The sequence below is a fragment of the Cryptomeria japonica genome, chromosome 4 (genome assembly GCF_030272615.1).
Source record: "Cryptomeria japonica chromosome 4, Sugi_1.0, whole genome shotgun sequence".
NCBI classification, from domain to species: domain Eukaryota; kingdom Viridiplantae; phylum Streptophyta; class Pinopsida; order Cupressales; family Cupressaceae; genus Cryptomeria; species Cryptomeria japonica.
In genome coordinates this window covers 323518682-323536745 of record NC_081408.1, presented here as the reverse complement: position 1 = coordinate 323536745, position 18064 = coordinate 323518682, and the positions used below count along the sequence as shown (strand labels likewise).

The window sequence follows — 18064 nt, the reverse complement described above, 5'->3', positions numbered from 1 at the left end:
GCTTGAATGATTCGCATGGTTTCAATTTCCTCAACACTTTAGTTAAAATTAATTTAGATTTGCTTTCATGGTATTAGAATTGAATGAAGGATTTGATAAGTGTTAAGTGACGGTGTATCTCTGCTCATACTTTTGGTGAATGGATGATTTCCATTTCACTGTGCAAAGTTAGGCTGAGCCTATCCTCTGTGCATGCCAATATTTCAATCATAAGCACAACCCATTGAAGATTGCACCTGCTTTCTGTAGTTGTCCTTAGTGTGCTTTCCCGAGAGCACCCAGTTGATACCGTTTTCGGAGTTCATAGGATTAGATCAACTTTCTCAAACCCTATCCCCTTTTTCCCTTTTTTTGAAAGTCTAAATCCCAGAAAATCCCCCCCAAAAAAAGAGAGCCTGAAATTGATAAATCTATCTAAAGTCCAGAAGCTTAAAGACATTTGTTAATGTAAGTCCCCCTTGAGATTTTCAGCAAACACTACTCGAGTAGCTATCCCACTAAAGTCACTTGTTCGCACACATAGACCTTGGAATCAATAGTGATTTTTCAGGAGAGGATAGAATACCTTTGGGTATCTTATTCTAATGTTTGGTAGATGATAAAACAAACACCAACATAAAATTTTCAAAAGAAGGGGAAAAGGGGAGCCTGAAATCGCCCCCCTTGAGATTTTCAGCAAACACTACCCGAGTAGCCATCCCACTAAAGTCGCTTGTTCGCACATATAGACCTTGAAATTAGTAGTGATTTTTCAGGAGATGATAGAATACCTTTGGGTATCTTATTCTAATGTTTGGTAGATGATAAAACAAACACCAACAAGGAGGAATTTCAGTGTTGGGAGGAAATTCCTCCTCTACCTCATTTTAATGCTCATCTCCTTACTTGGGCGCCATTTCACCATGGAGAAGGATTTTCTTGCTTGGGAGGAAAATCCCCCTATACCCCTTTCTAGCATCCATTCCTGGTCTTGAGCGCACTTTAGCCAAGGTGGAGGAATTTTGGAAAATGTTAATTTTCGTCCTTAATTGCATTTTGGTGCCCAAGTCTAGCTTAGAGTGCATTTCTCATGTGGAGGAGGAATTCTGGAGTTTTGAACATTTCCACCATGACCTTGATTTAGCGCCCTCCTCCTATCTTGAGTGTACTTTTGAGTCTTTGACCATGGTGAAGGAATTCATTGAAATTTAGACATTCTTTCTTGACTTGGGATAGATTTTTCATCTTTCCAGTTTTGATTGCTATCATTAGGATTGAGGTAGATTTCTCATGCCTTAGAATAATTTTCCATACTTTTCACTTCAGGAAGGAATTCCATACTTAGCCATTTTTTCTGATCATCTGCCTGCTTTTTCAACTTTTCAGATTTGGAACTTGGATGTTCAAGAGTGCTCTGCCCTTAGTGTCCTGCTAGCTACCTGAGATAGACCTGCCCAAAATAGACTTACTAAAAATACTAAGTACTTCCAAACATCAAATTAGGGCAAACCGGGACAGGGTGACACTAAAAATAGAAACAGAAAAAAATAGTAAGTTTGTTTAAATGCAAAATTAGGCCAATCCGGGATGCAATAAAACTTACTAAAAAGAGATTTACTACAAATAGCAAGTGCTCAAAATTCGCTCAAATTTCACTGGTAGCTTCCTTGAAGGGTTCTGACTTCATTGCTACGTTCAAATTTTTCAAAACCCTAAGAAAATGACTTCAAATTTAAGTGTGAAGGGCAAAAAACCCTAAAATAGACAAAACAGGCTCCAGACTTGGTCAAATTTGCTCAAAACACCTGCAGATTTGATCAGATTTTACCAAAACACTTGCAGACCCAGGGAGACCGAAGGGTTTGCTGTGAAAAGACCCAAAGAACCATAACCAAAAGACCAAGAGGACCAAAAATGCAAGGGGTCCCCATTTGCAATGGGGCGATGTGTGAAAATGTCACAGCAGTACCTGTTTTGTTGTGAATGTCTTCAATGCATTACCAATGTGTCCATGTTATTGGTTTCCAATTTCCTCCCTTCAGAAATTATTCTTTTGTATCTCAATTTCTAAATTGAATTGATGCACACGCATTGATCAATATGTACTTGAAGCTCTTGATACTTCTAATGATGTTGTAGATCTGATCATTGCTGCTATGAGGACTGTTATAGCAGCCATTACATCCAATACAGCCAATACATCTTCTGAAAATAATACTTTCTTTCCCCTCTATGCTGTTGGAAAACATATTGTAGAAATGCATAATATTAGATCCATATATTACCTTAAACTGAGTGATGCCATTTCTAGCTTCTTGGATTGATGTGTTAAAGCAATTGTACAACAATGGAGCAGCCAATAGTATCATACAACTACAACATTCACTCGAAACTGTAGATAATCGTTTCAGTTGGAAGATGATGTATCCTCTGCAAACATCCATTGGTACATACTTGCCATCCTTCAAATATGAATTATTACGAGCTGCCCTCAAAATCCTCCTCTTCACCATGGGTTTAGGAAAGAGACACTCCCTATCCATATAGAAATTGAATTCATTTCCCTTCCTGTGATTGTCATTCTGAAACCTTTGCAAAAACCCATCATAAAAGCTTCTATGTTCATCACCCACATCCATATGATTTCTTCCATTGATGATTCTTATCATGAACCTCCTCCAAATTAAAGCTATGGTTGTTGGATTATTTGATATTAACATTGATAACCTTTGAACCACATCAAGTAAGGAAACCACCTCTAGGTACAATGATCTATAACTTTTTAGGACGAGAGTTATCAAAATCAGCAATATATCAAATTTCAATAATGCAATAATTGTATAAATGACCAACTTGAGAAGAAAACCATAGTGTTCCCTTTGTAAGATGGGTGAACAAACATGTGGGGGCTGCAAAACCTCTATGAGTAGCCACAAATCAAAAATCATTCTTTCCTAGGTCTGAATTTTCCATTGGAACATAAGCTACAACACTCAGGAATGTATTCATATTAGCTTCTATGAAAGTGTGCCAAATTGCAATCAACCATTCAAAGTTGGAAAATGCTCTGATCGGTCATGGAATACACCAGTAATGAACAAGGAATATAGGCAATATGAAAACTTGAATTAACCTTACAATGATTAAAATTCCCTGGTATACTACTGAAACCATTCAAAATCAACAACACTCTGTAAATCATTAAACAAGGATTATATAATGCTACCATGCCATGCTGAACATCTCATTGAATTTCCTTGCATCATTTAATTTCTCAGAAAGTCTACCATTCCCATCATATTTTCCTCCTGTAGCATCATATTTTTGAATACCAATTTCTTAAAAACTGTAAGGCCAAAATTTGTACTTAATGTGTCCCTTGCAGAAACATGGCCAGGAGCATTGTGATGCTAGATCAAAATAGAAAACAAGATTGATGTGTTCAACACCAATGGAATGTAGAAATGCTTCCTTTGTAGATGATCTTGGAAACATATATCCGAACCTCTTCTTTCGTTGATTCTGAGGTTTATAATGCTCACCACGGAGTAACATAGCTTGCATGCTCTCGATTGCCAAACGATTTGTTGCACACTTAACTTCTCCTGCAACACTATGCTTTTCTACATATAGATATGAGAAATCAGAAAGGCATTTCAATTGCCTTTACTGTTGCCTTCCCTAGTATGTCTAGAATGCTGATGATAGGATTTGAATATGGACTATTTATCATTCCTGAGTCATACAGGTACTCCTTGGCAACTTCTACTTCCCAAACCTTTCATTCTCCTTCTAGCATTTCCACGCTTTTAGATGTACGCTTATCGATGAATTTTATCCAACTTGAAGTCTTGAGATGTACGAGAGTGAAAACTTTGGCATTTCCATTCATCAAACTTCTTAATATCCCGTCTACATTCTTCTGAAAGGACCCTGCAGCTTTATTCAACTCTTTTTTTCTTTGGTGATGATATATTTCTCCAAAAGCTTCAGACACTGAACTTCAATTACCTGGTTATTCTTTATAGATAAAACTCAAAACAAACTTTACCATGACTCAATAGAGATAACAAAGCCTACTCTTGCTTCGATTCTTGAGATATTACTTGAATCCTATATGCAATAATAATCTAAAACTTGAGTTAAAGAATCCTCATGCCCTCTGATGCAAGTTATATCCCTTACTCTATCACCCATTCTTGCATGCCTTCTATGATGACAAAGTTTTTGCAATGACATAGAAAGAAATACATTGAGATATTTTCATACCTATGGCTGCAAGTAAAATACTTATCCTCATTTGTTGAAAGAGACTTTATTGGGATATCTTCAACAACTTCATTTTTGTGATTTAAAACCCATGAGTTATTGCTAACCAAAAGGTTTCTTCAAAAGCATATCCATCCATAATGTTCCTCTGTAAATCAATCAATGGATCACCATGTGCATGATACAAGACATTTTTCCTTATATTGAATACTTCACTTTGAACGAGTGAATCTCTTCCATCACCTTGCATGGCACATTTATTCCCTTCCACAATTGTATCCTTCTTTTCAGCACTTACTATCTCAATCGCTGTTCCTTCAACACCATTAGAATCCATTGGGACAATTTAATTTTGTGGCTTCACAATCAACATACAATGATGCTTTTTCAGAAAATCTTTTTCAATAAAAATGTCTTTACCTTCAACCTCTGATTTTGATTCTTCTTTCTACAAAATTATTTTCTTTGGTTCTTGTTCTTGGATCTCCTTGTTGGTGTTGGAAATAAGCCACACCTGGACCGACAATGGACTGGTCCAAGAGGGGCTAATAGCTTAGTGGTAGAGCACTCCAGCAGTGTATGGAAGGTCCTAGGTTTGAGTCCTAGCTGGTCCATGTCTCAACATGGTATCAGAGCCAGATCCAGGCTAGGAGCCCCAAGCACACGAGAGGTGTGGCTTAAGGGGGGGTGTTGGTGTTGGAAATAAGCCACACCCGGACCGACGATGGACTGGTCCAAGAGGGGCTAGTAATCCAGTGGTAGAGCACTCCAGCAGTGTATGGAAGGTCCTAGGTTCGAGTCCTAGCTGGCCCATGTCTCAACACTCCTCGTTGGCAACTATCTAATTTTTCTTGTCTTTTCTCTGTCTTCTCATGTATTCATAAGGTCCCCATTTATTTGGATTCTTTCTTTCAAGATAATTCAAAAAGTCATCAAAAGATATTTGATTTTTGAGCTTTTTAAAATTAAATAAATTTTTGAAGGACTTTCATCTCCATTCCATTGTTCCAGAGTCTTGTTCTATTCTTCTTTTTCTTTCACCAATTTTATTAGTGCTTTTTGAAGAGGATCCACGATACCAAATCTCCATTTTCAGTAGGAAGCAACAACAAAATTTAAATTTACCCTCTAGGGTAGTGTTGATGTGTATTTTGTACACGACCAAACACAGAATAAAATACCTAGAGGTATCTTATCCTCTCTTGAATAAAGTCTCCGAATGCTGAAGATGTCGCGAAAAGGATCAATCGGGATGACTTCAAGGTTCTTTTTGTAGGATCTCTACGTGTGGATAAGCACCAGTGGTCGTTGTGTATGCTATTTCTTCAAGGGGCCTTACATACTTTCAGAGAAAGCTTGTCTGTGTTACTCTCTTTCCAAATGAAGGAACAAGATTTTCCTAACACTAACAGATTTTCAAAAAAAATGTCAAAAGATAAGGGTTTCAAGGAAGGAATACTTGAACTAATCCTAAAAATGACTCAATGAAGACTAGACTTGATAAGATTCTACCAATTTCAGTATCGCTAAGAAATTACAACTCTACTGGAATTGATGCGATCTTCTAAGGGGATTCAATAGCTTTCAAATCATCAAGGATATAGATACTATCATAGAGATACATATCAATACTTCCAATAATGATTGAATTCTTAATCAATCTTAATGTCTCCAGTTGACCACACAAGGCGTCCTCACAATCAGTAAGAAGCTAGTGGTTTGGAATGTGAATCTTATCAAAGATCAAGTACAACACTTCGTCCTTCAAACTTAGAACTTAAATGCTATTTCAACTGAGAGTGATTCAAGAAGATAAACAATCATGAAATTAGCCACAAGTATTGCAATAAAACACCATAACTTCAATATTTTATTGATCTCATAGCCAAATGGACAACAATTGTTCCAAATTCTTTCTTCACTACTCAATCTTGCTACCACAATAACTTTCTAACTTTCTTCTCTCTAAGCTCTCTCTCTTTTTTCTAACCTTTTAAAAATGAAATGAGTGAGGGCATATATAGCATCCTCAAATACAATGAATAGCCCGGATCAAAAGAAGATCAACAACTGAGATTTTGACACCTAAACCCTAATTAGGGTTTGTTACAAAAAAGTCCCCATTTAGATAAACATTACTAATCCATAGCCAATAAAGAATTGGCACAAATACCGAGGAGACATAGACCAATAGGAATTAAGTTGCCACATCATCCTATAATAACTTTTCATCTAGAATCTTGTTCCCTTTCCTATGCTCTTTCTTAGCATATTCAATGAATTTGGACACAATTCCCTCAATCTCAGCAATGGGAATCTCAGGAAGATTCTTCATTTGTTCTTCCAAGTGAAGGACTTGATCAAAAGTAGTGAGAAGAGTTGTCTCCCATCCAGGTTCAAGTTCTTTGGTCTTCTCAATCAGGAACATAGTAGTGTACATTTGATCTCGTTGCCTATCTGTGATGATGTTCTCCTTCTTGCAAAAGATGACCTTGATTCTATCCTCCAACTCTTGGATGTCCACATCTGTCTCGATCTCGATCCGCCTGTTAAGAATGGTACACAACACCTCAAACACCTTATCTTGAATTGGATGAATGATGCCTTCAACTCGGCTGCATCTGGTGTTGACGTCTTCAAAAAGGACTTCTTTCATCTGGAGCAGAGCTGACTATTGTAGGAGGCTATGGGTTCCTCCATCCATTATCTTTTCTTGCGTCAGAATCCGTCTTGGTGTTTCTCTTATCACTTGTAAGACTGGGATGATAACATCTCTAGTGTGAGTGAATGCAGCTACAGTTATCATTAGATTATGGATAATTTCAAGGACCTGGATAGCTCGATGAACCGTCTTCATCATTCTTGTTGCAAATTCAATGGCTACCTTGTGAGATTCATCAATCCAAGAACTCATAAGTTGAACCAAGCTCTTCACCCTTTCTGCCTCACCTACTGATTCAAGGGGGAGTGTATGTAAAGGAGATACTGCTGGATCCTGACGTCTCAAGGGCTGATTAAGATGACTAAAATAGTTCCTCCAAGCACTGACCTCTTTCTCAAGCTTCTTATTCTTTTCCATTTCTTCTTTAAGTTTGTCTTTAAGTGCTTCAAATGAATCAATTGCTTCTTCCATTGCTTGTTCGGAGGTAAGTGGACCAAGCTCAAATGTTTCTAAGTCATACTCTTCTGCAAGAATCTCATCCTCATATTTTTCCACCACTGGTGTAGCCACCTGCACTTTCCTGGATCCTGTCTCGTCTCTAATTAGCTTAGACATCTTTGTGGTCTTTTTCTTCTCCATTACTTCATGAGAATTTCCTATAAGGCTTTCCAAGTCAAACACATCTTCTTCTTCTTCAACGACAACTACCCTTGTCAGTCTCTCTTTCAGCCAATCAGGAATGGCAGATCTTGTTTCCCTCACTTGTATTTCTTTAGGTAGAGGTCTATCTTCCCGGAAAGGAGATGTTGCTTCATCATCATTCTTTTCTTCATGTTGCTCATTAGCACCAACTTGGGGAGATTGACTTGATGAATGCTGAGGTGTCTGTCCTTTCTCTTGTTTATCATTCTGTACCATGGATTCCATAGACTCGTCAATTTCATATACTATTTGCCTCTGATCTTCCCCTTGACTTGCTTCCTTTTCATGCCTAGAAGATGTGCTTGGTGGGCGATCAGGATTTGTTTTCTGCTTCTTCTTGGAAGGTTCTCTCTTCTTAGGTCCTTCTTTCCTCTTTGAGCCTTTGGAATGAGAAGTATTCTCACTCACACTTGCTTCTCCTTCTTTTGGTCTTGCTTCCAAGGTGAATGTCATAGATACATTCTGCTCCTTCAACTTTTGATGCTGTACATCCACCCATCTGCGAGTGCAGGATAAAACGGGAGCCATCAAAGCTCTAAATTCTAAAATCTCGGGCTCATTCCAATCTATCTTTACTTCTTTGTCTTCTTTCTCATAGGATGACTGGAGGTATCTACCATTATCCTGGGCTTGATCGGCTACTCTATAAACTTTGCATTTCCTGATGAGATCTAAGGGTAGCCTGGAATGCATCTTTCTTTTGACCTCTAAATCACCTGGGACATTCATCCAAAAGTCCTCCACCTGAAACTCATGCTTGTACTTCTTGCCGACTGTCTCCTCCATATAACTATGAGGATCAAAATTCTCTCTCGAGGCAAAGGATGTGAATGAGTATAGAGATAATTCCTTGTCTGCATCTTCCGCGGCTTGAGTATTAGGACACACTTCAACTGAATTCCCTAGTATGATGGGCACGGGAATTCCATTTCCATGCTTGTGTTTGGATGTCTTCGCATAGGCTGCCAACTGTCTAGTCACCTCAAGTAGTACTATCCTGTCTGTTGGATATCTTGGCAACATGTAGGGAGGTGAAGGACACCCATGAACTCTGGTGTATGTGAATTTTTGAAACTGAATGAACCATGCACCATGCTTCTTCACAAGCTCTTGTGCATCCAGAGACAGTCGATTGTGAATCCCACCTTGCAATATCCTGGTAATGTTCATCATGAAGGTGTCATTGACTAACCTGTAGTCACTTCAAGGCGGATGATGTAGTTGAACATAAGAATCACAAACTCTTATTTCTCCGGGTCCTCTTCTAATCACTCCTCTGTGAGGTAGCCCTGCATATTCGAAACTCCTGACCAAGGCATATATAACATATGAGTTCATGTGGAATGATTTGGTGGGTCTTAGCCTTCTCAACTGTACGTCCAGACAATTGCTAATGATTCTGGCCCAATGAAGCATTCCTTTTCCTTGGACAATCACTTCTATGAAGAAAAACATCCACTTGTCAAAGAAGGCGGCTTGAGAAGCACCTATAACTCGATTGAGCAAAGTTATCAAGTCCCTGTATTCCTCCTGGAAGTCAATCCTATGTGGTGTATTGGGAATCTTGTTCAGGCGAGGCCGACTTTTGAGCAACCAATTCTTACTGATGAAGTTCAAACAAGACTCAGAATCATCATAGATCGACCTTGCTCCTCGACCTTGCTCCTTCCAAGCTCTTGTAGATCATGTCTTTATGGTCCGGAAGATGAAGAGCTTCGCCTATAGCTTCCTCTGAAAGGTAGGCTAAGATGTTCCCGTCCTTGGTTATGATCGTCCTTGATTGTGAGTCATAGTGGCGGGCACACTCGATCATCAACTCATGACACTTGACTGCGGGAGGGAAACCTGCAGCCTTGATGATGCCACTCTCAATTATCCTCCTCGCAACAGGTGATGGCTTGCCAATGTAGGGGACCTCTCGAAACTTCTTCACATTGAAGTTTCCTAAGTTGGTGTCTCCGATATTATTCCACTTGGACACGATCCTGGTCTCCAATTCGTCGCTCCTTTGATCTTTCTTGATGAGAGCCTGCCGAGTAGTAGATCCTCCGGCTTTGGGGGTCGTCATTTGATGCGTACACAAATAATTTAAAATTAGTCTTTAAGCATCATACCTTAAAGCATAGAATTTAAGACCTTTCAAGGGAATAATTCAAAACATTAATTTGAAAATGACATGATAAATCCAGGATTATAAATTCTCAAATTAATTATGAATGAAAATTAGATTTTCAAGACTTAGACTTTAAAAGATTGCTATGAAATCAAAATAAGTCTTGAATAGAAACTTCAAAAATTCGATTCTTCATACCTCCTCCTTTGAAAGCTTAACTATGAACCTTGGAAAATGGAAGAAAGAAGATCAGATTTTGCTGGATAAGGATTGGATTTTGGTCTCCCTTTGGATGAATTATGCCTCAATTAACCTTCAAAAGCACTTCGCCTTCCACTAGCCTCCAATCACTTAGCAAATTCTGGAAATTAGCCTCCAATTTAGCAAGAAATTTGCCTCCAATCTGGTATAATTCGCTCCTCCAATCTGCTCTTTGAAATTCGCATGAGAAGAATAATGAATGAATGATTTGAAAATGCTACAACACTCCTCTCTTATATAGGGCGCTCACCCTAATTAACCATGAGGCCGACCTAACAAATTAGCAATAAAATATGATAAAATTCCTTTTAAAAAGGGGCCGACTTGCTTGTAAAAGCAAATAAATGCATTTGAGCGCTCACCTTTTATTTTTAAAATTTTAAAATTAATTTTAAGACTTGAAAGGTGTTCTTTTCATTTGTTTTAAGGCTTAAAATTAATTGATTCAATTACAAATGCCTTAATTCATGTGAATTTCATTTGACTTCTTGAATTTGGCAAATTTAGAGAAAATTTGGGAATATTAAGTTTTGATTGAGGCTTAATGAAGTTTCCTTTCTCCCTTAGGCATTGAAATGTCCAAAGTGATGGAGGTCTAGATTATTTCAAGACTTGTTTGAACCTCTTATCTAGACTTACTCACTTCATGAGTTAAAAAACTTCACAACTTATTTTTGCAAATTTCCATGACTTTGTCTTCACAATCTTGCAATTTGCCTTAGACTTAATCAAACGAGGTTGAATGATAGGTTTTTTGATGATTTCGCCCTGGACCCTTTGGAAGGGTCAGGAGCGATTTTTCCCATTAGGTCTTGAATATCTCATTCCCTTCACTCCAAAATCTCCCGGAAGGCGAGTTCATGTTTGTTTTGACCTAATCAAAGTCTTGCATTTCAATTTTTAGTCTTTCACATGAGGAAACTAGGTGAAAATGTGAATTTCGCCCTGGATTTACATTTTAGGCCAAAATTCACCTTAGTTTGATCATTAACCTCTTTCAAGGCAATCTCCAGGGTATATTTATCTCCCTCATTGAGTTGGCTCATCAAAACTTTGAAGGCAATACTGCATTTTTGGGAATTTCGCTCTGGACCCTTTGGAAGGGTTAGGAGCGAAATTCTCTCCCGAGCTCAAAATTCCCATTTTTTGAAGGTCTAAATTTCTTCAAGGCATTCCAAATAGGTTCTTTCATTGTAGTCCAGGCCTAGTCTCACTCAAATCTGGAAGAAAAAGGTGACTTTAGGGTTTTTCGCTCTAGACCCTTTGGAAGGGTCAGGAGCGATTTTTCTTGCTTGGGCTTACTCTTCCATCATCTTGTCTTCAATCTACCCCTCAAGGCTAGGCAATGGTCTTCTTCATTCACTCCACCCAAGCTTGGTTTGTTCTTGCAAGGCAAAATAGGGGATTTTGAGATTTTCGCCCTGGACCCTTTGGAAGGGTCAGGAGCGAAAATCATCCTCTGACCTAGAATCATCATTTTTTGAAACAAACATCCACTCAAAGGTGGTCTCAAGGGCAATTTCCAGCTTGGTCTAGTCTTGTCTTAGCACCGACTTGAAAGGAACTCATTGTTTTAGAATTTTCGCTCTGGACCCTTTGGAAGGGTCAGGAGCGATTTTTAGGTTTTAGGGCAATTCCTTCATCCTTTTAACTTCAAATCATTTCCAAGGCATAGAACATCATGCCTTACTCCTCTTCGACTCCTGAAAACCAAAATCTTATCTTGAACTGCAAGGAAAATAGGAGGATTTGGAAATTTCGCCCTGGACCCTTTGGAAGGGTCAGGAGCGAATTTCCCTCTTGGCATCAAAACTTGCATTCTTGGCAATCCAATTCAACTCTAAGGCATTTCAAAAGTCCTCTCACACCCTTGTCTAAGTTTAGCTATGCCCAAATTTTGAAAAAAAGATGACTTTTGAGGATTTTCGCTCTGGACCCTTTGGAAGGGTCAGGAGCGAAAATCATGTTCTAGGGTCAATTCCTTCATCTTTTCAACCTCAATCATCCTCAAAAGGCAAAACACACTTCCTCACACCTATTCAAGTCATAAAAACCAAAAAGTTGTCTTGACCTTGCAAAGAAAATAGGTGTTTTTAGGAATTTCGCTCTGGACCCTTTGGAAGGGTTAGAAGCGAAATTCACCATTTGGCTCAATTCCTTCACTTTTTAATGATTTCTTGCAACCTCAAGTCACTCCCAGGGGCAATTCCTTCTATGTTTCACCTTAACCCATACTTAGCAAAATTTGATAGCAAAGAGTGTTTTTGAGAAAATTCGCTTTGGTCCCTTTGGAAGGGTTAGGAGCGAAATTCTCAATCTTGACCAAAAATCTTCATTTTTTCACCTTGAAACTTCTTTGCCAAGTGGGATTTCATGTTTCATCATGCTAGGATTAAGGTTTCATATCCAAGAAAGGCTAAAAAAATAGGTTTATAAGGAATTTCGCTCTAGACCCTTTGGAAGGGTCAGGAGCAAAATTGCCTTTCCTAGCTAGAATCCTTCATTTTCATCACTTCTAAACATGCCCAAGGGTTTCAACATGCTCATTCTTCCCTTTGTCATGCTTTTGACACCTCAATTTGACCAAACAAGACAAGAAATGCCTCCTATAGAAATTTTCGCTCTAGACCCTTTGGAAGGGTTAGGAGCGATTTTCTCATTTTAGGCCTATTCCATCATTTTTTCAAGTCAAAACCTCTTCAAGAGGCAAAAGAAAATTGTTCTTGTTTCATTTATGCCAAAAACTTGACCTTCTTCACTGCATAATGAGAGCTTTTGGGAATTTCGCTCTGGACCCTTTGGAAGGGTCAGGGGTGAAATTTCCCTTCTTGTCCAAAATTCTTCATTTCGCATGCTTCCAAATCAACAAGGATGTCCAATCTTCCTCCCAAGATACCCTGCACATCACAATTTAGCCAAAGTTAGTGAGAAATAAGCTCAAATAAGATTTTCGCTCTGGACCCTCTGGAAGGGTCAGGAGCGAAATCTCCATTCCAAGCCAAATTGCTCAGTCTTCAAGTTTCAAACTACCTCACAAGGCAAAGTTAGGTCCTTTTCCAAGCTAAGAACAAGGTTGCAAGTCTGTCCAAGGCAAGAAATAGGGTTTAGGATGAAATTCTCTCTGGACCCTTTGGAAGGGTCAGGAGCGAAAATCCCCTTCAGGTATCATCTTGCTCTTCAAAAAATTAATCAAGTCCCTCTAGAGGCAAGAACGTATCAATCTTACCCTCAAACATGCCCTAGAAAGCATCATTCAGTCAAAAATGAGAAGAAAAAAGAGGTTTACAAGGATTTTCGCCCTGGACCCTTTGGAAGGGTCAGGAGCGAAATTGACATTTTCAAACTAGATGTTTCCTTGACTCGCTTCATCTTCCATCAAACTTGATCAAATCAACTCCTTTTCTTCACTGGCTCTGCTCAATTGACTTAGACAGGGAAACAAACAGGACCTTGACAAGAAAACCCTCTTTCAATCTAGACCTGACTTGGGACCTATTCTCCCTGTCTCCTGATCTAACAAACTTAACTCTCTTGAAAGGCATGCTTCATTCTAGACTCACCTTGAAAGAAACCCTAAAACGAGCTTCTAAGGATTAGCCCTAATCTAGCCAACCCAGGCAAACCACTCACTCAATCAAAACCCTAAAAAGCAGAGAGAAAAACAAGCAAAGAGAAAGCAAAACCTAAAGCAAAAAGAGGGGGTCCCCATTCTAATGGGGCGATGTGTGAAATGGTCACAACAGGTAGCAAGATCATGCTTAGATACCATTGTAATGGCCTCAATCAGATATTAATGATTAATTTCAGATCTGAAATAGATTAAAAAATTAAATTTCCGAACTTCATCAAAAACACCAAAACTAGTTAGATAGTCTTGCACAAAATGACCTCAAATTGAAAGAAAATTCATAGAACACTTATGGAATTAATTTTCTGATATCCAACAACAATTAATCAAGTCTAAAATCATATTTACAAGAGAAGTAATTGATATGGCTTCACACACCAAAATATGAGCAAGATCCACAAAACCAAGTCAAACTGAAGCCACCCGATTTACTCCAAACACCATAAACTGATATTGTTCAATCTCTAAAATGAAATTACATATTATATGATCTGATACAAACATAAATCAAACCTGAAATCTGATTTATTACAGAGTAAATGATTTTACCCTCTCTCCAAAAATCACAACAAACCCACAACTGCAACACAATCCAAACCACCTAGCTCAATTTGAAAACCACCAAACTGAAATGGAATAGTTTTCAAATGGAAATACCATCATAAAACCTTATTACAAATAGAAATGACAGCAACATACTGCTGTGCAACACTTCTGAAGACAAACTTTGGCCAACACACCAAATAAACTGAAAAAATGACAATAAAATCATGCCAAACTGACCCACACACTGAAATTGGCAAACTACTAAAACCATTGTTTCTTCTTTAGCACAAATGCAAGCTCTAAATGAGATTGCCCTTGAGATCAAAGGATTTTTGTCCTCTGATCCTTTGATGCTTATGGGTTTTCATCCACAAGCCTCCTACTTCAACAGGGTTTCATCCATTGAAGAAGTTCCCTGGGAATTTGCAAGTATGAGAGAAAAATGTATAATAAGCAATGCTCATTAAATGACCATTTGCCCATTTAAATAGGCAAAATGCCTCAAGATAGCATCCAAAACTCTTCTTTTTTAAAGGTAGACAAAAAGCATCTGATAACCAATTAGCTTCCAATGGTTACAATGATAATTTATTCACTGATTTTCTACGCAACGGTTGCCTATAAAACTCCATGAAAACCCAACGCCCAAGAGACCAAACTTGGTATTCCTTTTAATACTTAATTCAATATTTGATTGTCCTCTTGATATTGGAAACAGTTGGAGAATATTAAATATTAAATCATTTTTCTCCATGTGCTTTCCCAATTAATCCACAGGAGAAAAATGGGTTAATATTTTCCAACATTTAATTTTTAAATTAAAGGGACGTGACATCAGAATAACATGCCATAGTATTTTGAAAATAATTGTTTTAACACAACAATTCATTAAAATATCTTACAATTAACATAGTGCTTTTATCCCAATAGTAATAAAAAATTTGGTTTTGAGGTAGGAATGTCTGTGGAAATGTGCTTTCAAATACAAAAATAAGAAACAATAGAGACAAATATGAGACCATCAGTAATGGTTGACATTTTCTCAAGTTGCTGGTACTAATGGTTGTTTGCAGAAGAATTCTCGAACCTTTAAATGGATACTTTAAGTGTTTAATAATGAATTGCTGCTGATCTCATATGCTTATGATAAAGGAACTTGTTTATATTTTATAGTTGCTAGTTCTTAACTCTCATGGATAGCATCATAATAATTGAAGAAGATTGAAAAGTTATTTTTCTGTTAAAGGCCCTTTTAGTTGCAGTAAAGGGCTGCAAAACAATGGCTATTTTAAAAATGATCAAGTTATGATTTCTGCAATTTAAAAGATAGGCAAAACGTTGATTTGTGAATAAGCTTGCAAAGTTTTCTAGTATTTGAAAGGTGAGCCTTCTCAGGAATTTGCAGGTGGGAAGTTGTACCTAGAGAAGTCCTCCAAAAATCTAGTGTTTAGGGAGACCAATCATATGTGTTCTATATTTAACCTTGAACCTTGTCCGTCTCCAAATTGCAAACTCTTAAAAATAATGTGATAGGTTTGGGACACTGTCAAATCTAACTTGTAAAATGAATACACGTATCATCAATAAACAATTTGTGGTTTAAAAATAGTATTTCTGTTAAATCATCTGAACTTAAAAGATGCTTTTATGCTTGATATGCAGGTGAGGAAATTAAGCTTGATCTTGAGAGATATAATGATAAAATTGAAGGTTTTACTCTATTAATACCTTCTGATTGGAAGAAGGTAACCAAATATCCACAATAAATAGGAAGCGAATTTTGGCACTTTCACTTCTATTTTCTGAATTGTCCTTGATAATATGACAGAATGGGTTTATCCTTGGTTAAATCTGGTGGATATTTTCTATCTTATGAGTTAATAATTATTTTTTTTTTTTCTCAAGTGTGTTATGGGAAGTCCTAACAGTACTTGCATGAGTATGATATCATATTTTCTTCTCTCACTGAGTAGGTTGACAAAGCAGGTGCTACAGTTCTGTTTGAAGACCCTGTTGTTAAGAGCAACAATATAGGAGTTGTAGTTAATCCTATACGCATATCTTCTCTTAAAGAATTTGGCACTCCTCAGGTTGTTGCTGAAAAACTACTTCAAGCAGAAAAGAAAAAGGTTCCATCCATAATACAAATTAGCTCAATTTTATTTTGGTCAATCTTGAAATTATAGCCAGTGCTCTTCTCGAGAACTAAAGTGTCTTGCATTTTTTGTATTTGTTGCATAGTTTTTTTTCCCTTTTAATTCTGATGCACTTTTTTCATTTGCCATATGCAAAACAGCCAAGTACAAATGATGCACGGCTGATAAAGGTTGATCAGAGACCTATCCATGGAGATATTCCTCTTTATGAGCTTGAATATGCTCTAGACAGCTCAAGAGGGATAAAGAGAGTTTTGTCTGCTGTTACTATTGCATCCAAAAAACTTTATTTATTGAACATTGCCTACTCAGACAGTCCTGAGAAGCCTCTTTTACCCAACACTCGAATGCTATTAGAACAAGTGCTTAATTCTTTTGATGTATTAAGTTAATCTTTGGTTGCTATATTATATTGTTTCAAAAAAACGATGTGTTAAGAGTTCTTTTTACATCCATGCATCAGATCACACTGATATCATGATTAATGAGTATTGATTGCAGACTTAGAGCTCTGTATAACAATCTTTAAATCTTTGGTAGTTAAACCGAGGAAATAAATTGAAGTGTCATTCTATAATATACTTGCTGCTGCTAAACAGAGGTTGTAAGTTGTAACACAATAAGTTTCCTTTCCTGTAATGCTTCTTGTGTCAGCAAACTGATGAATCTGAAATCTTCAATGACATCGACATCCCATTTAGTTTTCTTTGCTTTGGCATATTAGCAAGCCTGTCTTTAACTGTGTTCTATCCTTCAAATGGCCATACACCATTCCATCTATTAGATAGTTGCTTTGTGATTGTGGCCTTAAAATGTGGTGGTAAAATATTGTGTATCGGTTCTGTATCATCTGGTTTCACAGTTTTTAGGACTACCTGATTGTAAGATATCAAAACTACAAAATAATGAATAGAGGTTCAAGAAGCCATTGAAAGGTCATTTCAAATCAATTTGTATTTTTGCACATTGAGTTGAATCACCGACCATATTTTGGGCAGAATAATCTTATTTACCATGAATTTGGTTTCATTCTGTTAACATCTGGGGATATTTACAGAGTTTGAAATATTTGATATGACACCATTCCTGACAAGAACTGACATGGGTTACAGGTTTCTGCAAATTAATTGACCTCTGTGAATGAAGTTATGGTGGTTAGCTTTTCAAATCCACATGCTCTTTAACATTTTTAAGGGAATGCAAGAGAGACTCTAACGAGACACATCTGTTGGCAAAAGACACAGGATAGAATCTATAAGCTCCATTATATGAGGAAGGTTGCTGTGACAAGGTATGTATCACAAGCATCTAAAATATTCCCAGAGCCTTGGATGCAAAATGATGTGGGAAGGTATGTATCACAAGTATCTAAAATATTAAGTTTTGTGCGTAAAAGGTCCAAAATAACACACAAATAAGTAAAAACATTAACATTATATGTGTTTTTAAAAGTTACGACTTATATGTTCAAAAGACATTATATCATCATAACCAATTACTATTCAAGAAACATATCATACTACTCTCATCTTAGAGTAGCTAGGTTATCCCCTTGAAGATTGTAATGAATTAGGGAGCAATGAATGGGTACATGAGAGGCAGGTGCAGTAAAACGAGACCTTTCACTGTTCAGTAGTTGCAGCAACGATAATGAGATAGGACTACCTGAGAAGAAATAGTTGACGACGACCGTTATGTCACAACGTTTAGTGATACTAGTATTGTCACTTGGCAAATATGAACATAAG

General features: G+C 37.4%; 1 protein-coding gene across 3 annotated transcripts in view; it reads left to right on the top strand.

Annotated features, from left to right (window-relative positions):
• Positions 1 to 16765, top strand: part of LOC131041682 (psbP domain-containing protein 2, chloroplastic) — a 59427-nt gene extending 42662 nt beyond the window's left edge. For 2 of the 3 annotated variants that reach the window (XM_057974845.2, XM_057974847.2), the window contains exons 2-4: positions 15823 to 15905; positions 16134 to 16289; positions 16457 to 16765. In XM_057974845.2, coding sequence (XP_057830828.2) covers positions 15823 to 15905; positions 16134 to 16289; positions 16457 to 16708 — 491 coding nt within the window. In that variant the 3' untranslated portion in view covers positions 16709 to 16765. The remainder of the gene's footprint in view (positions 1 to 15822; positions 15906 to 16133; positions 16290 to 16456) is intronic. The other variant, XM_057974846.2, reaches the window with a different exon arrangement.
• The last annotated feature ends 1299 nt before the right edge of the window (positions 16766 to 18064 follow it).